General features: G+C 46.9%; 1 protein-coding gene across 1 annotated transcript in view; it reads right to left on the minus strand.

The window, feature by feature from the left end:
- PELP1 (proline, glutamate and leucine rich protein 1) overlaps window positions 1–25060 on the minus strand; it is a 1000849-nt gene that overhangs the window by 858676 nt on the left and 117113 nt on the right. The window contains exons 2-6 of the mRNA XM_069646587.1: window positions 21343–21407; window positions 20807–20912; window positions 20343–20492; window positions 20003–20074; window positions 17872–17931 (exon numbers count right to left, since the gene is read on the minus strand). Coding sequence (XP_069502688.1) covers window positions 17872–17931; window positions 20003–20074; window positions 20343–20492; window positions 20807–20912; window positions 21343–21407 — 453 coding nt within the window. The remainder of the gene's footprint in view (window positions 1–17871; window positions 17932–20002; window positions 20075–20342; window positions 20493–20806; window positions 20913–21342; window positions 21408–25060) is intronic.

Raw genomic sequence — 25060 nt, forward strand, 5'->3', positions numbered from 1 at the left:
GTCTGATATAGGTGTTGGGTATGACAGACATGTATTTCGAAGAGGGAGCCTTCATAAATGAAAATTCTGGTTTGTCAGATACCCATTTGCTGATATCCTCGTTTGTGGTCAATAGATTCCAGCGTTTGCAGATTTTCTGAAATGTATAGCAGTCCTGGCTGTATTGTGTCACATATCTTATTGTTGCTTCATTTTGTTTGGCTTTCACTTTCGGTGTGAGAAGCGAGTCTCTGCTCAGGCATGTGGCGGATCATATTGCTTTGTCTATGGTCTGATTCGGGTAGCCTCTGTTTAAAAATCTTGTTTACAGTGCTGTGCGCTCTTATTGGTAAGTGTTATCTTTACTGCAGTTTCTTCGAGCGCTTTTGAACTAGCCCTTAGGGATGTTCAGCATAAGAGAATTCTTATGGCAACTATTGGCAAAGAGGACTGAATTGACCTCTGTTGGTTTTCAGAAAGTCTTGGTATTTAGTCCTTCTGGGTCTGCGACTATTTTGATATCCAAGAGGTTTGCGTCATAACTGACAGTACGTTAGTTGTATCCCAAGCGTATTGCTGTTCAAATAATCCTTGAAGCTTATGAGTGTCTGCTGTACCGAACAGATCATGGTTATATCTATAAATCTGTGCCGCTTGTATATATGGCAGGTGAAGTCTACATTGTAGAAGGTATAAGTCTGTTTAAACGAAATGCATTAATAGATTAGCTACAACTAGGGTGTATGTTTCCCCCACGGCCACGCCTTTCTTTTGGCGATAGAACTTGTCAATGAACAAGAAAAAGTTGTTGGTCAGGGCAAACTCCAAGAATTATTTTCGTCATTTCATGGTGTGTGTGTAGAAGGTGGCCAACATTTTGGCACAGGTGTAGTCAAGTGCCTTGATGGCTAGTTCATGCTTGAGCGACGTGTCAAGTGCTTTGACGTCTAATGTGATGAGTAGGTATTCCGATTGCCAATCCATACTCTCCAATATTTGTAGAGTGTGCAACGTATCCCTCAAAAATGTCGGTATTTAGGGACTTCCTCTTCAATCAAACCACTGATATATTTGGCTATGGGTTCTGTGACCCAGCCTATTCCACTTAATATTGGTCTTCCTTCAGGTGCAAGCACATAATCTTTGTGTACTTTTGGCAGGAAGTAAGTGGTGGGCATGCGTAGGTGGTCTGTTCTCAGGAACTTGTGTTCCTCCTCCGTATCCTTGTTTGTGCCATTTTGTTATCCAATCTATGGCTTGAAATACCGTTGTTGCGGTTGTGTTAGTGGATATTTTGTAGCATCCAGGGGTTTTGCGATGTTCCATGGCCATCTTGATATAGTTCTACCCGTCTGGGATGACTGTTTCCTCCTTTATCTGCTTCTTTGAGGACAATTCGTGTGTTACTTTTCAAAGTATGGAGGGCTTGTAGTTCTGCCATACTGAGATTGTTTTTGCCTTCCTTGTTGGTCGATCTGGTTAGTATAGATTGTCAGGTATGTTATGAGAGGTACTAGGCTGGGCAGTGTCTTGACAAGTTCTTTTGGCGGCAGGCTGGTTTTCGGTTTCTTCCCCCTGAAAAGTCCCCTGCAGGCTAGATAGTTTATCAAGGTGTTGATCAACAAAGCTAGACATTCTCCTTATTACTCTGTCAAATTGTTCAGGGGTCCACTGAGTGGAGCTTGGGAGACCAGAGGCAACTGGGGTGGAGTAAGCCTCTGTTGTAGATGAATGTTTATGGGACATTGCCCCTGAAAGGGAACTAATGGCAGAAAGTTCTTTATCCTTGTAAATAGGGGACTTTAAGGATAGGGGCATCTAAGATTTTGAGTGCTTCGATGTTTTGTCTTTGAGGAGAGTATCTGGGATGTGTTTTCTGAAACCTGCTCTCATCTTGGAAGTGTTAGAAAGGGCTGTTGATGCGTCTATCGACACGATATTGCCGGTACCAGAGTGCTGGTCTGTTTTGCTTGCAGCGTCAGAAACAAGGGCTTTTTGGATGGTCTCCGACACCGCATGACACTTATTGGTCGATGGTCGGCCATGGGAGGTGTGTTAAGTGTGGTGTGCAGAGTGGGTGCTTGAGCCGCCGGGTACCGTCTCCGTAGCAGAACTGCCGGCCAGCCTGTTGGAGTCGGGAGCTCGCATGTGGGACACCGTCTGCTCCCGATCACCCTCAGAGTCACTTAGGACACCGATGCTGCCATCGCTGGAGGTGCCCTCCACTTCCATGGCAGCTTCGGCCTGCATGGCATGATGGGTCCAGAGTTTAGTTTTCCGGTCCTTTAGAGTCTTGGGCCGAAACAATTTGCAGAACTTGCACTGTTTTTTAAAATTCTCCCTGGGGAGGCAGAGGCTACACACCCTGTGCGAGTCCTTCCAGGGCAACTTCCTGTTACAGGAAGGTCAACATTTAAATGGTGTGTGTTGGCGATGGAAAAGGAAGAATAGGGGAATAGGCATTATCTAAATGAAAGGTATGACCACCTCCCCCCACACTCACCACTGTGAAGGGCCGAGGCCTGATGGGGCCAAGGTAGGGCGCAGTCGTCTTCGACGAATGATCTTGTCCTCTAAAGCCAATGCCGGAGATCTTGCGGTGTACGGCTGTCGAAAAGGATAGAAAAAAAAGTCTAAATGTAAACTTTGTATAAATAAAGGCGTTAGCCAGAAGTACAAACTCCTCAACTTGTGTCCGACTATGATGGTGGAAAAAACAATCTGAGGGACGTCGACGCGTGAACGACCATGGGTACAGGAGACGTCACTCTATGGATAGTATTACTGGCAGGCCCTGTTGCCATCCCTTTTCGATTTTCGAAAACAAATAATGTAATACTCCGCGGCTAGCACTAGATGTCGGCCTATGCATAGCATGTGATCTAAACAGATCCACAAGCCTCTGAAATATGATTTTTGAGCTGTGCTAATCACCTGCTGGTTTCATTTTTTCTTTTTTACTAGAGTGTTTCTAGTGCCTAGAATAAACATAGTATTTTTGTACATTCCTGTCTAAAGTGAATTGGGTGCTTCACTTTGTGGACTTAGTACAGACAGCTGGCCCCACCAACACTCTCCTGATAGTAGCCTTGACTGCGCTCCATTGCTACATCAATTTGGTTTTGGCTAACGTCTCAGTTTCCCGGTTCACCATAACTAGGGTGGCCCCCTAAAATATGTCCACCAGGCCAGATTCTGGAACTCCATCTTAATGTGCAATCCCCAAGGTGGGGTAAGAGAAGCAAGTGTCAAAAACTGGCTGTGAGAAACATCCCAGGGTTGCGTGAGGATGTCATGAACCGTCGCCTGCGTCCCTTTTGGACCTCCTGGTCCCTGACCCATAGAGCTCTGAATGCAGTAACCCTGCCAACATGGCCATCGTATATGAAACATAGCTTGCCAACCTTTAACGTTCTGCGCTTCACACACTAAACAGACATCAACGCGGCAATGTGCATCTCAACGCTGCTGTTCGCCGTAGCTGGACGTGTGTGCCGGAGTTCGCTCGGGGCTATCCTCTTGGATTTCCCCTTTCCCGGTTCCTTGATTACTCCTCCTTTCCTTACATCCTCTAAACTTACCCAACTTCCTGGATTTTTACCGCGCTCGAGTCACGGCTGCCGTGCCCCTGTACACGGACATTGTTCCTTCCTGGTTCCATCCCGGACAGTCTGCACGAAGCACGCTGGAATCCAAAGACCCGCGCACAGCTCTATACAAATCCCGAACTGTGCGGAAGAAGTCACGAAAGAAGGTTGCAAGCCAACAGGAAAGACAGGTGAGAAGGGGAGAGACTTGCGACAGAGGTAGCACAACACCAAGGCAGTGTGAAACCTGTTGGAACTACTTTAAAAGACAAATCGACTGAAAAGACTCAGACAGACTGTGCAACCAGGCCAAGGGGAAAATCATACCAGGATCAGAAACCAGCTACCATTCCAATACAAAATGGGGGTCCTAATAGAGTTTCTGTTGGATTTCTTCTGTTTTGTTAACAGTGGTAGGGATAGAGTATTTTAGGACAGGTTTCTAGTCAAAGGACTCTAAAATTTTGGACAGACATGACCAGCACCCTATTTGATATACTTTCCTTTATAGTGTAGAATCCTAGACCACACTATTAAATCGGAGGGACTGGCTTAGCAAAACCTGAGACTTTTTCCAAGAACTTTCAAGAACTTCAAACAGCCCAAGTGGTGCAAAAACTGCACAAGTAGAACAGATGTGCAGACGCCTGGACTGGGGAAAAATGGTAGAGAAAAACAATGCAGTCACTCTGGAGGCGAGCTGCTACCACTGTCAAAATGTTTGGTGAAGACCCAGGCTGCCAAAGAACGACAGAATGGCAGGACTGAACTGGTAGTGGCAATGGTCCACCGCAAATATCAGACATTTCTCGTGTTTCAGATTAACTGGCACTTGAAAGATCCAGTGATACCATCCAGTCCTAAAGATAGAGGGCTTCGAGGATCTGGGCCCGAGTGAGCATCCAGAATTGGATGTTGTACAGGTACAGGTTCAAGAGTCACATATCCAACATAGGACCCAAATCCCCATCGTTCTTTGGTACCAGCCCTTTTAATTCCGAGCAGGGCACCTGTTCTATGGGAATTTATGGCAGCAGCTGACAACCATCCAACAGATGAGGGGCCAGAGACCAGTATTGGTCGGAGGGAGGATGGTCTGGAGAACTTTGAGAAGTGTGACAAATATCCCTGGTGAACTACCTTCAAGGCCCATGCATCTGACATGGTAAGACGCTGTTCAATGCCGAACATGGAGATTCTCCGGCCTACAGGAGTTGAGCGAAGGAGGTCTCCTTAACAGGGGTCGCAGGGGGCACACAATCCTCCACTCCGAGTCTATAGCCTCTACCACTGGATTAGCATTGTTACAGTCGTTGCTAAATGGCCAGGCACAGGGACTTTGGCAGTTGCCTTAGAGGACTGAAACGTCAGAGGTCAACAACTTCTTTGGTACAAAGGCTGATGAGTCCCTCTAAACTGCATGTGCAGGAGGTTTGCCTAAACATCCGGCTCGAAACCAGAGGTCCTCATCCAGTAGCACCTCCACAACCCAGTCCCATTGCCATAGCACATGCCAAGCAGTCAGCTGTGTCAAGGACCAACTGGGTGCTTTTCTTCCATCCTTTACTATGGCCTCGCAGCCTTCTCCCACCTCACCAGCTGGCAAGTATTTGGCAGTACCTGAGGTGCCAAGCAGAAGCCAAAAGAGAATTTTGCCAGGGCACAAGAGGCATTTATAGCCCTCAAGCCCGGACTGCTAGAAGCAAGAACTTTTCTTCCCCAGGTATCCAGCCTCTTGCTTTCACGATAAGGAGACAAAGCAGGGAAAGAAGGTCTTCAGGTTTTCTGTGGCAGCCTGAAAAGCAAGGCTCTAAAGGAAGACCTGCGAAGCGAGAACAGACCGGTCTGAGGTTGTCGGCCTGCGTTTCTTTTCCAGTTCCAGGTCAACGGTCGAAACTGAAGTTAATGTTGTACACAACTCTAGCACCAGGGCATCTACTGCGAGGTTGAGATTTATTAAGGGCTCCTTCTGAAGACCTTTGTCTAGAATGTGCACTAATTCAAATTGGACTTTACCATCTCTCTAAAATTCTTAAGGGAAATCAATGACTTCTGTACAGGATAAGGGTTCGAGCCTAAAGGGGATGGGATTCCCCTCCCAAAGAGGTCACCCATCTTTGGCATGAATGCACCCAAAGTAAGTAGAAAGTATTCTCGAACAGAACTTCGGCAACAGTCAGCACATTGGAAGGTGGCGCTAGCGCTCATTGTAAGAGCGGTACGGTACAGTGAGGGGTCTTCGTCTAGGTGTGGTAGAGCCAAAAGGCATATGGTTGTGGTTCCTTGCAGGATCTTTGTCGGCTCGTCCAGGAGCAGTTGACAGAGCTGAAGCTGTTGACGCCTTAGCAAACATGTCGAGCATATTGAGCCAAAAGGACTCCCAATCCTTCGGTGTGAAGGATTGGGTCGGAATGATGCCTGTTGCGCTGTCTCCTCAGTAGTGCCTAGACCGGTGACTGTTCTTCGAGGGGGAAGAATGATGCATGGAGGAACTGCCGGGTGAGCAAGACATTTTGCAATATTTATTTTTCTCATCTTTGTGGACTGGGGAATTTCTTTGTTACGACACCGAGTACAGCAACCTCCAATAGGTCCGTCTGATGTCCTTTTCCTTGTGGAAAAAGAGTCACAGTTTGCTCCAGGAGCTCTTTGTGATGCATTAACACAACCCACAATCGTGTGTGTCCTGTACCTCCCCAGACAGTATAGACAAATCCTGTGGTGGTCTGTTACGGACATCTGGTGTTCACAGTCGGTGCAAGGTTTAAACCCTAAGGCCTTTGTAGAATCCAGCATGGAGCAAACTTCTCACAAAGTAGTGGTCCTGATGCAAGCAGAATGTGCAGACAATATATGTCACAGGGTTGCAGAAACTCAATTTATACTGGCCCCACATCACATCCAGCGCCGATATCAAGCAGAGCCAATAAAAAGCGCGCTGCAGTACAAGGTGGTGAAAAGGTTAAAGAGGAGCTGCATTGGGAGACAGATTTAGAAGAGGAATCAGTGGGAGAAAGCAATCCATTAGAAACTTCTGTTCGCGTTACTTTGGATGCCTACAAAGCCGAAATAAAAAGGGCCCCATCATCCAGTAAAGGGCAGATAAAAAGAGGAAGCTTAACACAGTTTACAATGATCTGCTTGAGCAGATTAAGACATATTTTTTATAACAATCCCTCTGAAAAATCTACTAGAAACATGAATTAGCATATTGAAAACAATATGTATATTAATTATAGCTCTTGTAGTGGTCTACTGAGAGTTAAATCTAAGTACTATTGGGGGGAGGGATGGTAATTAAGCAGGTAAACAGTGTGCATTCTAGATGGAACACAAATTATAATCAATCCATACATTGTATCAGAAGTTTATTCTAAAGAACGAGTTACTTACCCATGGTAACGTTATTTCGACGTTCCTCCCACGTATATTCCTCCTCTTATGATATTTCCATATACAGCTTCAGCTGCTTCGGAAATGGTTTCCAACGGGGGGTGCTGCATGTCAATGCCCGTCGACTATGTCCCTCGGAGACCTCTGTCTCAATGTCAACAATGGTATAAAGCACACGCAGCAACTGTTGGCTTCTGCTCCATTTTTTACGCGTATAGGATATCCTACACACGACAGTTAATCTTCCTGATAGAGCAAAGACTGCAATCACATGGAAAATTCTACTGCAGGGCAGATTGGGGGGCGATGAGGAATACGTGGGAGGAACATCCAGTCGAAAGAAACATTACCATGTGTAAGTAACTTGTTCTTCGAATGGATTGTGTCCTCCCACATATTCCTCATCTTATGATAAACTCCAAAAGCAGTGTGTGTATTACTGGAGGAGAATCCAAATTTTCAGACTCATGACAATTTAGGAGTTCCTTTATAGGTATGTTCTCACAGAATGTAGCTCTGCCTTTCCAAATAATTTTTTGCAGCTTGAAGGAGAGTCCAGATTATAGTTGTTAAATGTGTGTACCGATGACCATGTGGCTGACGCACAAATATCTTTAATTGGGACGCCCCTCTGTGAGGCAGAGGAGGTAGCCATGCCCTATGTCGAATGAGCTCCAAGACCTTCCGGAGGATCCTTTCTAGCTAATCTGTAGCGTTCAGATATTCCTAAAATCATCCATCTTGACAGGGTTAGTTTAAAAATGGCCATACCAAACTTGTAGCCTGTGTCATCCTGTATTAGATTAGACATCCTGGAGATGTAGAAACTAAGTGCACGCCTAGGATCAAGCCTGTGCAACCTCTACTCTTCCTTTCCAGGATGAGGAGCAGGATAAAATGCAGGTAAAATTAGAGTTAAATGGAACTCGGACACAATCGCTGTACTGGACACCCTGTATTTAGATGTTATTTTTTTATTTATTGCCGGAATTAATTCTGACGTCTCCCAATTGGTATTTACCCGCCTTTGCAGATGTCACATGAAAGGGAAGAATAGGATCCTCCTGGGATTCTTTATCCATGATATCTGTAAGATCATCCTGTTCATATATTGGTGTGGGTCTTTTCCACTCCATGCATTCCACCACCCAGGACATTAAATGTCTCCAAGTAGGATCAGGTCTCCCAAATTCTAATTCTGGGGACTTATCTAGTCTACTTGCATTTTGCAGGGACTCCTGTAGATTTGTAATCCTGGATTCCTCTGAGATAAAGGGTTCAGGGACCCCAGGTGTTCCATATTGTAGGCCAAAGGGACGTGAATAAGAGGAATGTTATACCTCCTGCTTTTTCTTCGAACGCCGTGAAGATGACAAGTGGTGAGAACCACTGAGTGATCTTGATCTTTTTGTCTTTCGACGAGGAGAAATATTTTTCGACTCGTCAGAAGATTGTCTTTTCGACAGAGATGTTGATGGGTATTTAGACCTACCTGACGCTAGTTTTCCTCTTCGCTCTTTCAGGGCTTTGACCGTCATCGAGAGGCAGGCCTTACATTCAAAGGTAGCGTGAGAGGAACCCAGACACCACAGATACACATGATGGGGGTCCGTAAGGGACATCTTCACCCTACAGTCCTGGCACTTCTTAAAGCCCGATCTCAGAGTTGATGACGCTAATGACTATGCCATTTGTAATATTTCTGTCGAACATTCTCGTCGGGAACCGAAATGCACTGTATCCAAAGCGATAGCTTTCGCGGAAAAACGGAACTGAAGCCAACAGTCGCTGCGCATGCTTTATACTATCGATGACGTCGACATCGAGTCGACAGGCATCTGCGCGCAGCGCCCTCTGCTGCAAAAACTTCAGAAGCAGATGAAGCTGTATACGAAAATATAAAATGAGGAATGTGTGTGACGACAATACATTCGAGAATGGATATTATTTATGTCTTTTACAATTTCTATAAAATGTTACAATCATGAAATTGACATGATCCTGCAGATAATAAACTATCTTGCTTATATAACTAGAAGCCTAATAATGTTGATTCCATGTCTTGATTTTTCCCTGCAGGTGATTGAAGAACAAGTTACTCTCTTAACTGGTAAAGTTCTTTCGATGGGATGGTCCGACGTAGTATTCCATATCTATGGCAGTAATCATCACAGCTGTGCTGCTTCAGAAAATCTTTTGGCGCCTGCGTCCTGTGTCGATGACATCGATACGCTGTCCTCAAGGGCCTCCGTCGAGCTGACGTCACCGGATGTTATAAGTAGGACGCACAACACCCGTAGCCTCAGTTGTAGTTTTTTCCCCCAGAACGTGTGGCACCAAACCACTGCCAGTATGACCACAGAAAGCCTTGCGGAAACGTAAGCTGCAATCACATGAGAAATTCTGTAGCGGGGCAGGGAGGGAGGGAGCGATATGGAATATGTCGTCGGACCATCCCATCGAAAGAACGTTACCATGTAAGAGAGTAACTTGTTGAAGGGGATTGGGTCCTCAGACGTACTCCATATCTATGATAGAGTCCCAAAGCAGTGCCAACGTATAGAGGAGGGAAAAAGAATTTAGAATACAGAAATTTAGAATGCCCAATCAAATGCAGAGTCAAGGACCGCCTTGCCAAAAGGCCAGATCCTGCCCATGGATAGAATCTAGGGAGTAGTGTCATACTAAAGTATGGACCGAAGCCCATGTGGCTGCTTCACAGATGTTACGAATATGAACACCCCTCTGCAGGGCAGTAGAGGCAGCCATACCCCTAGTCGAATGGGGCCATAAGCTTCGGAGGGTCCTTACCCGCCAGGCGGTAACATTCAGAAATTGCCAAGACAATCCATCTAGACAAAGTCTGCTTAGTCACAGCTTTTCCCAAACGCCTTTAAGCGTAACCAATAAAGAGCTGATCATCCACTCTGACCCGGGACATGCGTGAAATGTAGAAACTTAAAGCTCTCCTAGGATCTAACCTATGGAGCCTCTGCTCTTCCTTACCAGGATGTGGAGGAGGATAAAATGCTGGAAGAACAACCTTCTGGCTTAAATGAAATGCCGACACCACCTTCGGAAGAAAGGAAGGACGAACTCTAAGGACAACCCTGTCCTTATGAAACACAGTGAAGGGTGGCCTAACTGAAAGTGCCTGCAACTCACCCACTCTGCGAACGGAAGTGACCGCAACTAAAAACACAGTTTTAAGGGTCGACAGCCTCAAAGGACAAAAATGTAAAGGCCCAAATGGAGCACCCACAAGGAATTTCAGAACAAGGTTCAAATCCCAACCAGGCACCTGGAAAAGTGACGGCGGAAACACATTACTGAGTCCTTTGAGAAACTGAGAAATCAAAGGAATTTTGAAATAGGAACACTCTTCAGACGAGACCTTAAATATAGACAGCGCCGCCAGGTAACCTTTAACAGAACCCACTTGCAGGCCCCTGTGGGCCAACACAAGCAAAAAAGACAGAACCACAGAAATGTCACATGAAAAAGGATCCACATTCTGAACCCTGCACCAGTCGCAGAACTTTCTCCAACGGCAACTGTACAGAGACTTTGTTGCCGGCCGTCTGGCCGAAAGCAACACCTCCATCACTTCTTCAGAGAGGTCCCAATCCTTGTACCTCAACCTTTAAGAAGCCAAGCGTGAAGGTTGAGGGACCCGCCCTCTGGATGGAGAACCTGACCCCTCCCCCACCTCCCGTGAGAGCAGATCGTCTCGGTAGGGAAGACTATGTGGAGGGCAGATGGACAAGTCGAGAAGGTCCGGATACCACGTCCTCCGGGCCCATGCCGGAGCAATGAGGATGATCCAGGAACCGAACCTCCGTAGCCTCCGCCGCACTTGCGGGATGACAGGGATTTGAGGAAACGCGTACAGCAGTGGGAAGGACCAGTCCACCACGAACGCGTCTCCTAGGGCTCCTTTTGGAGGAAATTCCCACGAGCAAAACCTTTCGACTTCCGGTTGACACTGGAGGTGAAGAGATCCACCTGAGGGGTCCCCCAAAGGGCGAAGATCTCCAGGAGAAGCTCCTGAGCCAGCTCCCACTCGTGAGAGATCGCGCTCTGCCTACTCGGAGCGTCCGCCGTCTCGTTTACGTCTCCGGACAGATGAACTGGCGAGATCGAAACTTCCTACTGGAGGGCCCAAAACCCGAGCTGCATCGCCTCCCGTCACAGAGGAAGGGACCCTGCCCCCCCCCCCTTTTTGTTGAGGTAGTGCATGGCCACTGTGTTGTCCGTCAGAATCAGGACATTCTTTCCTCGCACAGTCGGCAGAAAAGCCCGCAGCGCCAACAGATTGATATGGAGTCTGGACTCCGACGGACACCAACAACCGCTGACTGTCAACTCGTTGGCATGAGCTCCCCAGATTGCCTTCGACGGCCTACCACAGAAGGTCTTGGGTGACCGAGGGCGGCACCTGAACGGGGTCCGACATCCTGCCGGAGGACTGACCACTGGAGTTTGAGGGCCCATTGCAGAGATCTCCTCCGCAACCTGGCCTCTGGTACCAGAAGAATGCAGGATGCCATGAGGCCGAGCAACCTCAAGAACTCACAACGCCGGGAGCGTCTGGGCAAGTTGAAACTTGTGCGCCATCTGCTGAATGTGAAGAGCCCTCACCTGGGGAGGGAAACACTGCCCCAGGGATGTGTCGAGCACTGCTCCAAGGTACTGGAACCGCTGTGTTGGCGTCAAGTGGGACTTCTTTAAGTTGAGGGAGAAGCCCAGCTTGTGAAGGGAGTGGCAGGTGACGGACAGATGATCCAGGACCTGCTCGGGTGAGCGCGCCCTGATCAACCAATCGTCCAGGAAGGGGTAGATGTGAATCCCCCCTTTCCTGAGACACGCTGCCGCCACCACCACCACCATGAGCTTGGTGAAGAACCTCGAGGCGGAGGTCAATCCAAATGGCAGGACCCGAAACAAAGTGCGAGTCGCCAACCGCGAACCTCAGGTATTTCTTGTGCTTTGGATGGATCGGCACATGAAAATAAGCGTCCCTGAGGTCGAGACACACCAACTAGTCCTGAAGTTGAAGGGCCTGGAGGACTTTAGAAAGAGTAACCATCTTGAACTTGTCCTTCCTGAGGAGTTTGTTCAAACCACGCAAGTCCATGATGGGTCTCAATCCCCAGTCTTTCTTCGAAATCAAAAAATAAGGGGAATACCATCCCTTGTTCTATGGTGCCTTTCTCCAGCAGGGATTGAATTTCCTGCGCAAGATCCGGACTCTTCAAAGAGAGATTCCCCGGTGGATTGTCATGAGGCCTCTGCCGGAAAGGAAGACAGCCATGGTCTATGATCTTCAGAACCCACACAGCTGAAGTAATAGCACGCCCCTCTACAAGATGCTGCGCCAGCCTTCCCCCAACTGGCGCACCATGGGACATGGCCTCATGACTGAGCTGAAGCGGCTGTGGCAGTGCCTGAGGGCAAAGAGGCAACTGCCCGAGCGGCCTTGGCACCTCGAGTACCCTGTTTTCCACCTCTGGCGCTCCTACGGTGGCCCCTTTGACTTGCAGCTCCTCTCGATTTACTACAGGACGAGTAATATCGAAAGGAACCTCCCCTCCATTGTTGGTCCCTAGGACGAAAAGGCGGGGGTTGGCGAACTGCAGCGCCCAACGACTTCGCTGCAGCTTTGGAGGCCATGCTGACAAAAAGATGTTCACCATCAAAGGGCATGTTGAGGAGCCGAGCTTGCACATCAGGAGCAAACCCGACTTCCGCAACCACGCAAACCTGCGTATTACGGTGCTCGCCGCCATGGACCGGCTGACGCAATCAACCATGTCCAGACCCGACTGAACGGACTCTCACATGGCGTCCTTGCCATCCTGCATGATAGCAAGAAAACCATCCCGTTCCTCCACTTCGGGAATATGATCAGTCGCTAAGGAGATACAGTTCCACAGAGTGTGCGTGAAACGAGACAAGGTACAAATGGAGTTGGCAGCCTGAAGCGCCATACCCCCAGAAGAAAACACCTTCGGCCAGCCGTCAAAACATTTGTCATCCCTATCAGGAGGGATGGTAGGATACGACGCCTGCTTTGCGGGGGCCGTAGCCGCCTGCACCAAACTCTCCGGAGTGGGGTGCGTGGTCAAGTAGCAGGGGTCGCCACTGGCTGGGCGATATTTCTTCGGCAAGGACTTGCTCACTGCCGGGAGACTCTCCGGAGAAGTCCAAGCCACAGCCACGCTTCTCTGCAAGGCCATATGGAATGGCAGCACCGGGTCAGTTGGTGGACCTTGATCGAGGATATCAGTCAGGTCATCCTGCTGAAAATCCCCAGGGGGGACAGACCCCTAATAGGGAACGTGAGCTGGGTTTAGACCGTCGTGAGACAGGTTAGTTTTACACTTCCACCCCAGGTAATCCTTAACCCTCGACATCAGGCACCGGTAAGAGGACTCAGCATGCGTGCCAGGCTCAGGCCTACCAAACTCCACCTCCGGAGAGGTGTCCAGGCCACTGATGTCGTGCAACGACTGGCGCAGGTCCTCAAGTTGGCTATGACCAGAAAGGAGGCCATCAGGAATCTCTGCAGGAACCTCACCTTCCTCAGACCCCTCATCCACCTCAGAAATATAATCCAGAGGCTGGAAGGAGGGTACAGAAAAAGGAACAAAGACATGTTTTGCCTTGGCCAGAACCTTTCTGGGGGGGGTTCCACCGTGCCACGGGGTACCTCCGACAAAGCCACCTCGAAAGGCCTTGATGGAATCGGCGTCGAGCGTGGTGCCGACAACTTCGATGGTGTCGACACAGGCCTCGAGGGCGGAGCCCCGAGCGTGTCTCGACAGCCTGGGCGCCGACTACTTCCTCGGAGGCGGAGCCTCGAGAGAGTCCCTCGACGACCTCGGCGCCGCAGGCGTCGATGTCTTCTTCGAAGACTTCACAGGTTCTCGCGGTCTTGAGGGCGTCGAGGATCGGGACCTGGAACGGGCATGTCTAGAGCGACCATCCTTGTCCGACCGGGACCTCGAAGGCGCCCGGTGGTCGCAACGACTCCTTGAGCCCAAAGGCAGACAAGCGGCATCTCTAGCATGGTCACGGCCGGCATCCTTAGATGGCACAGACAGACCGGAACCCTGCGATTGAAAAATCGCCAACATCTTCTTTCGGAAGAATCCCATTCCTCAGGAGTGGAATGCTTGTTGGGACAAGAGGCAGAGGAATGGCGGGACCGACTCCCTGACCGAGAACCCCCAGACTCACAACAACAATGCGGAGAGTCGCCCCTCGAATCATCCGTCGAAAGACCAGTGGAACGCGACTTCTGGGGCTTGGCCACCTTACCAACCGACAGCTTCTTCTTACACTCCCGCAAGGCCTTCGATGTGAGTGATTGGCAGTCGACACAGTCATGCGTATCATGGTTCTCCCCGAGGCACCAGAGGCAAGCGGCATGCGTGTCTGTCAGCGACATCTTGGACCCGCACACTCTACACTTCTTAAACCCGGACCGCAGGGTGGAAGAAGCCGAAGACATCAGAAGAAAAAGGTTCAAAGAACCGAAAGAACAGGATTCAGTAGAATCGAGGCGCGCCGATATCTCCGAAGCGAACACGTTCGCGGAAAAAACGGAACTGAGGCTACGGGCGTTGTGCGTCCTACTTATAACATCCGGTGACGTCGGCTCGACGGAGGCCCTCGAGGACGGCGTATCGACGTAATCGACACAGAAAGATTTTCCAAAGCACCACAGCTAGATATGGAATACATCGGAGGACCCAATCCCCTCCAACAAGGTATTCTGGATATGAAATTTAGAAAAGTTTATGGTTCTTATGGGTTTTCCATTGATTGGCAAATTGCTTTCATTGACATTTTAGTTTGTTCATTACAAAATGTATGTAATAGTTAATCAACAATTCTCTGAGTAACTTATCTGATAAGTTAATCATTTTATTTCCGAAACCTAAGGCGGCTACCCAACATTTAGAACACCAACCAAATTTACTTAATCAAAGATTGATAGTTTTATTTAATTGGTTGGATAAAGGTATATTGCATCTTGTTAATGAAGACCAACCCGGCTTTATCAAAGGTTAGCTTACTGCCTCCAAAACAGGTCTTTGTAGTGCCATTGATTTTGCAAAATGTTCTAAAATGGATCTGGCCATCTATCATGGGATTTTATATCACTGTGACTTAAATGAAAAGGCTTTGAACTATATTTTTTTGTCTGACCGAATTATGTACCACTCTCCCAAAGCTAAAACCTTATCTTACTTGGTGCCATTTCTTGCCACAGAAGAACTTCACAAGGTTGCCCCTTGTTACTGACTTTGCACCATTGGAACCCTTATCACAGTATATTCTTGTAAATACCAGAATGGTTTCGATTTACATGCAGTAAACATCAACGCTTCTGCATATGGAAAGGAATAAACCAAACCCCCTTAGAATGATGAACAGCAAAACTCATGTGGCCAGCAGCGGTTTCCTTTATTTCTATCCTGATGGGGCCACTTGGATTTATATTAAGCTGATGCTTGTACCCATTAGTCTTTATTGGCGCTCTACGCTTTGAATCACTTTACCAGGCTTGTTCTTTAAGAAAGTTGCGTCACTTCTCTCCAAGTTGCTTTGGAATAATCAAACTGCTCGCACTGCTAATACATTTGAATCACCTACATTTAGAAGTGAGGGCATTTTCCTGATTTCCGTAAATCTACTGATTTCAGTATACGACAGATATTCTAACATTCAGTAATATCAACTAAAGCTATGTTACCTTCTTTATGGCACTTGAAAGAAAATTAATCAGAGCCAACTGAATGTCTTAGTTTTTAAATTGAGAGCATAATCAGTTTGGTGTCCCTTTTCCCTCTAAAATATCTTGGGCTTTAATGTTCAGATACAGTACATTTATCCTGGAGAGGGTTTGATTTGAAAGAAATATATAATAGCCATTTAACTCCAGTCACCTTGGGTTAGAAAAGGAATTTCCACAAAACACCAAATGTAAAAAAAAACAAAAATTATAATGATCCCCTTTGTTCAATTACAAAATTCTTTCAACTAGAAATAACCACCTTTGGCTCATATCAACCTTGACAAAACTTAAAATGAGATTTTGCTTGACCTTAAAGTCCAAATATTGCTCAAACATCTTAGTTCACAATTGGGGATCGAATCTATAAAAGAGGCCTTTATTCATAAGCTTAAGATCCTGCCTGAGACTAATGAACTAAAGTCTAAGACTGAAATTCTATTGGAAGAGCATTGATAATTTTATATCTCTTTAGAATGAAATCATTTGGTACAATTTTTAATACCAGTATTGCCACTAATACAATTCAATCTACATTTTTTGTTATGCACTTTACACAGCTGAGAATCTAGGTAACCGTATGACATTTGTTGGTATTCACATTTTGTTCACAAATTTGCAATTTAGTACAGAGTATTTCTAATTGGTTTGTTGTAAACAGTGTAAAATATAATAAATCTAGGTGCTGTCATTCCTCGGTAACATCCCTTACCCAGACTATTAATTGCACTTTCATTTAAGTTAAGACAATTGAAGAAAGCCAAGAATCAATTTGACAATTTGCTAATCCCTTCGTCACACTCGGTGGCTGTGGCGGCAGGGGAATTACTTTCGGCCTGCAACATACCGTAGACCACCCACCGCTTCAAACGGCGCTCCTTAAGAGTCTTAGGCCGTAGGAGTTTACAGGCTGTACAGACCGTCTCGTTGTGGTCGAGGGGAAGACAATTGTTGCACCGACAGTGCTAGTCTTTCCACAGGTATTTTGCCTTACAGTAAGGGAAAAATCTAAATGGAGTCCTGTCCATAGTGCAGGATAAAGCTAGCAACGACAAACCCAGGGGAACAAAGAGGGGCAAAGGAAAGGCATTCTTGAAAAGAATATGACCACCCCGACCCTACTCTCCCTACTGTAAAGGCCGGCCAGAAGGCCCGGCCACGTGGTCGGCAACGCCGACTGGATCAACAGCCGTCAAAATTCCATCGTCAGCAGTATTCGGCATTGGCACAGGAATAATTAGCCGTCGAAGGGAATGACAATAAGAATAAATGACCAAAGTTCAAGCGATAACAACTCAATTTTTATGAAGAGCTCTGCATTAAGGCGACCAGATAGCTGGCCTCGATGCGTGTGTGATTTTGGGTACACTACACGTCACGTTAGGGGTAGTGTTACAGGCACGCCCATGTTGACGTCCCCTTTCGATTCTCGATAGGCAAGATGCAATACTTTGCAGTTATCACTGGATGTCAGACTATATGCACAGCATGTGATTCTAAGCAGATTAACAAGCATGAAAAATATTTAATTCAAATGCCAAGAACAAAGCATGCCTCAAAAACCATACGTCTCTTGCCTATGAACACGCAAGGAATACACAACTGTGCAGCACAGCACCTTGACATCCAACCAAGCCATGAGGACATTGGAATGGTAGATCAGTGGAGAGTAAAAGCAACCTCCCTCTTTTCAACACAGAGTATACTTTATTCTTTCTGATTCAGGAAAATATAAAAACCATCCTACTCTATGGATTCATGTAACTTCCAAGGTCCATACAGTAAAAAATGACCTTACAAGCCCTCTTCCACATGTTAAAATTCCTAATAGCCTCTTCAGAACACAACTTTTTATTATTGGAGGACAGTCTATTAACACAAATTATTAATGAGGTGTTTAACACTACACAATGTTTAGTTAAACATTTCTATTTCCCTTTAAAAATCTAAACAATGCATTACTGGTCAAGATTTGTCATTGCACTATGAAAATTAATATATTAATTAGAAAGGGTCCCTTACAGTTCATGTAGATGATTAAGACCCCCCAGCCTATGCATTTCGCTATGCAGAAAAGTGAGAATTTCACTGTTCCTGGCAAACACTCACCTGCTGCAGACGAGGGTTGTCTGAATCCAACAGAGACAGGAAGCAGGAGGCAAGTTTCCCCTGAGAAGAGAAAAGATTGCTCAGATTTGTATTTCAAGTGAGCCAGCAGTTTCATCACCTCCACCCTTAACACTGCTCCTATGTAGTGCACAATCCAACTGCTTGTGTAGGTCCCCATGCACTGGCAACATATGTCCCTACCCCAGAGTTTGACAATGCCTGAATGTGCAATCATCCACTGTATAGTCATAAATACCTGTGCCTCAAACCCTTACAATCCCTCCAAATTGCTCTACTTTAATCAATTTCACGATTTACTTTTCGCACAATAGGGAACTGTTCAGCACCTCCATTCTTCTTTTCAAGATCTATCTCTGCTGGCATTACTTAGACATCATAAGGCTATACTTACATGCGATTTGACTGTTCATGCCTGTTTTCTCGCAGACGCATTTCCTCGAAGCCCACTTATTTGCAATTTTAAACACATTTTGTTACAAGTATATATGGGGGGGGTTGGGTTTCGGCATTTAATTATGGTGGGGGGATGTGGCATGATTGCAGGGAGTCTACCCCCGCATTTTACTTGGGAGAAAATGTGTTTAAAAAAAATAATTACAAAGAAATGGGCCTCGATGAAATCTCCACAAAGAATAAATCTAACTCTGTAGGTTATCAGATGGCAGAGTAAACACTGAGTCTCAAGGACGGTTCAAGGGTTTTTATACATTTTTTGGTGGGGCCTTTGACCATCCCAATCTAGACTTCCCACAAACTTCCTACCTAACCCGGGTGTTCAACCAAGTTTTGACACCAGCTGTATAATAGCGCCCTTGTACAAATACTGTTCTCCCTAGAAGCAGGCTAACTAACTCCCTGAGGGACCTCCCGACTTTCCCTACTCACTACAGGTAAGTGTTCTGGGAGCAAACTAACATTTTGAACCACCCAGTTAATCTAGTTAGGAATATTCACCTGGTTCCACTCCTGTCCACCTTTCCCTCTATTCTTCATGCACCTCCCTTGTTTCCTCTCTATCAACTTCCTCCTCCCCCACACTACTCATCCAATTCCTCCTCCTTCCACACTACTCTTCCTCCCAGTCACCCTCCTTTCACCCAGTACCAGTTTGCTCAGACATGCACTGTCCTTTCCACACACGTCTCAAACCACACACTCACACTACAGAAACACCATCACTTAAGATAAAGCCACACCTGCTCCAAAGCTCCTCCACAATCAGCTGCTCCCTTCTTCCTCCTTTGGTCACCATCCCTCTCCTCCTCCAACTTCACTAGATACACCCTTCCTTCCTGGTTCTGTCACTAACCAATCTTCTTCCTTCCTTCCCCAGGCGTGTATGTGTAAAAGAATGCTTAAAAGTAGATGTTAGCCTCGCCCACTTTCTTCTGCACAGGCCGTGAAATTTGTTTGCAGGGTCGCATTGGTGGGGCCTGGGGTCCCCAAGGCAAGTCCAGGGAGTCTTCACCCCTCAGAAGTCCATGGTTGGCTAGTGGATGGTTTATCCTTGCATCCTACAGACAGGCTTCGCCTGTCCTATTGGTTGCATGGCTGCTCTGTGCTGCGGCATGGCTGGGGGCCGGCTTCTCTCTCACTAGCCATTTTGCTGAAGTGATCTGGTACCTGTGGCACTGAAGCTACATTCGGGCAGGTAAATGCTAGTTTCTCCCAGCTCCTCTCCCCTTCTCGGTCTCTTCTCGCTCTTGTGTGCCAGCAACTGAAATGGCAAAAGAACAAAAGCGAGCCTTTGCACCATGAGCCAAGGCTGAACACAGGGTTCTGCATAGAAGCATACTGGCACAAAAAGGGGTGAGGAATGGATTTGTATCCCATTTGTTGTGCTCTTCCCCATGGCTAATGCTGGGTCTGGATTACCCCTTTCCGCACCCTCATCCCAGGAAGAGGGTTGTATCCCTTTTCTTGACACTGTCAATTTCTTGGCCTAGACAGTAGGCTCTAGTACCAGAATACTGGGAATACTTGCTCGCAGCAATGGGATGCATTGGCAGATCTGTAAGGAAGAGCACGCTCATGGCATGTCTGTTCTTTCATCGCGTTCACTAAACTGAAAAGACTGGTGTACTCAATAAATGACCACTGTGAAACCTACCCGCAAGGATCCACAAGCTCTGGGGTAGAAGGTCATGCAGGCTTTCATGCCATTCAAGGCTGGAGTCTGACACTGTGGGAAACAGGTAAAAGAACAAAACAAATGTAAATGAAGACAGAACTAAATTGTGGTTTTGCACAGCATGTCGCATGAAGCTTCTGCTCACAAGACAGATGAGCGCACTAAGCAAACAACCACTTCATCTCTCCACAAAACATCTTCGCTCTCCCATTTCCCAAATAATGTGTCCTTATAGTGCCACACTGAAGTTATTATAATTTCCATGGGCCAAGTGTTGCTAATTAATCCACCCCAAAATGCACCCCCTCTGCCAGCTTGCCTCAAGCTTGAGTCCCAGCAGAGATGTCAGAAGTCCAGGGATGTGGTTCATGGAGATCTCACGGGCCAGCTCAGGCAGGATTGAAGAATATTTCAGGAGGTCTTCGAGAATAAAAACAGCTAACTCCATTGTCGGGGGAGAATCCTGGGACTGAGGGAATAAAGGACATGTGGCATCAGGAAGAGAGAAAGGAAGAACACCACAAGGTAAAAGCCCACTCGCAAAACCCTGCTCCTCACTTTAATCATAACTGCGCCTGGCCCAAAACCTCCTTAACAGCAAGTATATTCCTCCACCCCTCCCAGATAAATGAAGTACTTTGCCCGGCTCCTTGAAATCACCTGTATTAGTTGGCATACAACTCTCCAGACAGCCTGCTTTTTCCCTACCACCACCTTTTTGAAAGACTACCTTGTGGATCCTCCAACCTCATATGCACCCGGGCTTCCAAAACCCTATCTCACCTGTATGATATGTTGCACACTGCGAAGCCAGGTCACACAGTGCTGCTGGAAGTGATCGGTCTGGCATTCTGCTACTAGATGAGAGAGAAGGCACAGGCCTTCCAACCTGAAACCAGAGGAAACAGAAGTGATGTAACATGCAGTCAATTATGTGCAAAGTGGGGAAGAAAACAGAGGTCATGGTAAAGCCCAGTTACAAAGCATAATCTCCAATCCACTGTTGCTGAAATTTAAAATTCTGCATAGCCGACTTAAAACACCCTTGGGCCCACAACAATTATTTTGACCAAATCTGCACTGATTGGTGAGGTGTTGAATAGTTATGCAGTGCTAGAGGAAGAGGAAGCAAGAGCACAGGTATATTCCTTTGAAGACAAGTCATATTTGTTTAAGTGGAAAGGATGATTGGGCAATTCCAAGTATGTAGACCTTACAGAAAACAAGAGGCCATCTATAGCACATCCAGTGATAATATTCTGCGTAGGTGAGATAAGGAACATTTTGAGAGAGAAACAGCAAACTACAATTTCTCTTACCGAGTCTTGACCGAGTTAAGCCTGGCGTTGCTGATCCCAAAGAGGCCTCCTACAGCTGAAGAACCCTAAATTAGAAGAAAAAAAAGGTAGGCAAGTCACTTCAACAATTAAAGGTGGGACACATTCTTCTAAGCTCAGTGGGTAAAGACTGCATGTCGAATGCAAACAACTCAAGGGTGAAGAGGAGGCAGACATTAGGAGAGATGGGAGAGGGTCAGTCGCTGAACCCGGTTTAGGGGGGGGGCGGAGGAGGGACCACTCCTAACCTTGGTTAGGATGCCTAGCAGGGAGTAGCATAGAGCCATTTCCCACCTGGAGGTGGGATGAGGAGGACCACCGTGCTTCAACGCTTTGTATATGCTTTGACCGCTAAGAACGTTACCCCTTTCAGTCACCAAAAGCCATGCACCCTCAATTCTGGCCAGCCATCTCCGTTATTTATTTCAGAACTACCCAGACCATCATAGGCCGACACACCGAAAACGTGCAGCAGAACATGGTAGTAAATAGACTATCTCCATACAGATTGTAACATTACGGCATCTGTTATACAAGTGATACATTACGCGCTGCAGCTTAACTGGACGAAACTGCGACCAGACATTCAGTTGAGAAAAACTAAAGACTTAAAGTGGTGTGCCAAGGGTTCAGGCTTGTAGGTGCTTTGTAGCGTTTCTCTAGGCAGACCCAGCCCCGGGGAAAAAGAACGTTAGATTGGCTCATAGTTTCAAGTGAAACACAGAATCAATGGACGGGCTGGTCAAAGAGTGCAAAATAAGGGAATAGCAGGTATAAAAGACAGAGGAATTGCATAGAGTGAAGGGTGTTCAGGTGAGGTAATGAGGTGTGGAGGTGGCCAGAGACACCAGGATGACAACGGAAGGTGGAGGGGAAAGCTGAACAATCTGTGGAGGAGCAGTGCAGGCGAGATATCATGAGAAAGGTGAAGCTGTGATTGTGAGGGTGTGAGAATGAGTAGTCGTGAAGGGTTGAGAGAAGGGAGTAGCAGGAGTTGAGGGAAATGTTAGGAGGCAGAGAGAGTGGCTGGTGGAGAAGTGTACTGATAGCGATAAAATGGATAAGTGTCATCAGACTGGTGGGACAGATGAGGGGGAGACAGATCGGAGAGAATAGAAGATTCCAATATGACAGAAGAAAAGGAAGAGAGTAGAGAAGATAAGGAGTTGAGAATAGAAAGTGCAAGACTAGGAGGAGGGAGAAGAGGGGAAGAGTAGGATGAGAGGGGAAACAATAATACAGAGACCAAAGACCAAGGGAGAATATTGAAAGGAAATGAGAGGGGAAAGTGTGAAGAAACAAGCACCATCTCAGATAACCTTGAGTCTATCATTAGGAGTGGGGCCGCTAGAGCAGAGTTTTCTTGGGAAATTCCATGAAGGAGTAAGATAGATCAGGCCTTGTAGAGAGGCTACCTTAGACAATAGGGGTTACTGATTTTGTCAGACTGAGCGACAGTGGAGGGAGCCCACACGTTGAAGGGTCAGCCAGAGTACCCCTTAGTCTAATAACACTACAGTCTCAAACACCTGACAACAAAAATATTAAAGATGTGTTAATAAAAACCCATGAACCATCTATTGGACTTTAAAGGACATCTGTGGCAGAGGGGTTGCCTACAATTGAGTGGAGCACATCATTTACCAAGGACTTATTTACTCATATAATCCCCCGTTTGCGTGCTCAGAGCAGTAATTTACGCACTTCCTTCAAATTCTTTTGCTGCATAGTGGCACAGTATTTAGTGCAGAATTGTGGGATTTAGAATATCAGATACACTGACTGCAGTGCAGGGTTCAAAATTGCTGGGGACTGGTAACCATTTAGCTCCTGCTTCTATGCCTGGAGAGCCTGGAGGCTAACCGGTGCCATACATACGCACCCATGTGACATTAACTTTCTGTATTTGGGAATGCGTAACTTTCTGTAGCTCGGAATAAGTATTGCGACGAATCCCAATGTATCGTCACTGCTTCCATAGGGGGAGCTGCTTTCCAAGGGGGCAGCGAGGTGAGGCTGCTACCAGATAGTCCCACTGGGGGTGGTACTCAGCGGGTGATGTGATGGGAGGGGAATCCCCCTTTGGGACCAGTGACTACCACATCGGGAGAGAACGCAGTATTCCCACCAATCAAATGACCCTCGACCCCCTTCCCACTACTAACCCATCTTTCCTTCACCTCCTTCCTCTTCAATCCTAGCCTAAACACCCTACATACTTTTCTAAAGCAGTACAGGTAGAGTACCAAGACGAGGAAGATGTTTAGTGAGTTACCACATCAGCACTTTCTTAGTGAGACGAGGAGGAAGTGCAGAGCAATAACAAATAACCATTGGAAACACTCATCAGTCCAGTGGTTTGCGACAATTGATTGGCAAAAACTAGATATAAACTGAAGAGTGACTTGACACGGCGTCAAGCATTCCCAAGAGAAGCCGCGATAGCCAGTGCGGGCCCGACGTGCAGGCGGGTGCTGACCGAGATGCCAAGAACTGGTGGGAAGAGTGTTCTATGCCGGTCCAGGACATTAGGACAGCACAACCTGCAGGCGGACTAAGACGCTGGGTGCCCCAGAGACCGGGGAAGCGCAAGGGTTTGAGACTGTGCTGTCCCGGAACAAAAGAAGACTGGAGCTGCTGCAGAACGAGGGAAGCTCCAGGTAGTTACCAGAATCCCGCAAACGGGTCCAGCTACCTCAAGGGAGCCAACACTCCCACAGACCACACCACAAGGTATGTGGGAAGCCGAGAAGGCGCTCAAGGAGGTGGTGGCACGAATAGGAAGGCTGGGAAAGGAGGTCTGGGACCCTGCTGCAGTGGAGGAAAAGCATAGTAGTACATGGACTTTTACCAAGGCTTGGCAGCAGAAAGGCCGGAGTTTTGAGTCTGGAACTTGCACCCAAATAAAGAGAACTGGAAGTTAATGGACAGTTCATACAGTACTTTGCAGGTTAGTGAACCAAATCTGTATGGACCACCACAGCCTGGGAAGTGCATCCATGCTACTCTTCGTTGCAGTACCTGGTGAGAGGGAACCAGGTCTGCCTTCAGGCTGTTCTTCAGTGCAGTATATGGCGAGAGGAAGCCAGAGCTGCCAACCAGGGTCTGGGACCCCACAGAACTAGAGCCATAAGCCATAGAATGGCGGCGGGGATGGGATGACAATAACCCCCCCACTCCCACCACCAATTGTGGAACTGAAATACAAGTCTGGAAGGGTTGGCTAAAAGGAGACACTTCCCCCATCCACCATTGAACTATATAAATGAGCCCGAGGAAGGCTGGGGGAAGGGAGAAATGCCCCTAACATTTGAAACCATATTGGCTGAAATCATATTGGGAAAATCCTACCAAGACAAGAACTGCCTTTTGTCTAGAGTCATTCCTCTGGACCAAGAAGACATACTTTGATTTAGAGCGTAAGAGACAGTTAGGATTTGGACACTGGGAATTTTACTTTGGGCATTCTGACACTAGTTAATTCAGTTGAGGCTGGGAAACCCCTCAGAGGTAGGGCGAGAGGGTTTTATTTTCCTTTTTACCCTTGTATAAAACTTTATAGCAATCAATAAGACCCCTCATTTCAGAGTCTTACTTCTGCACCTTTATAGTTTAATGAAGCATTTAAAGCATTGTGTATTAAATATAAGTGGGGAAAAAGTTAAAGTTTAAATCTTGCATACAATTTAGATTTGTGGTA

This window comes from Ambystoma mexicanum, chromosome 1p (assembly GCF_040938575.1).
Source record: "Ambystoma mexicanum isolate Mex_15411 chromosome 1p, UKY_AmexF1_1, whole genome shotgun sequence".
In the NCBI taxonomy this organism is placed as follows: domain Eukaryota; kingdom Metazoa; phylum Chordata; class Amphibia; order Caudata; family Ambystomatidae; genus Ambystoma; species Ambystoma mexicanum.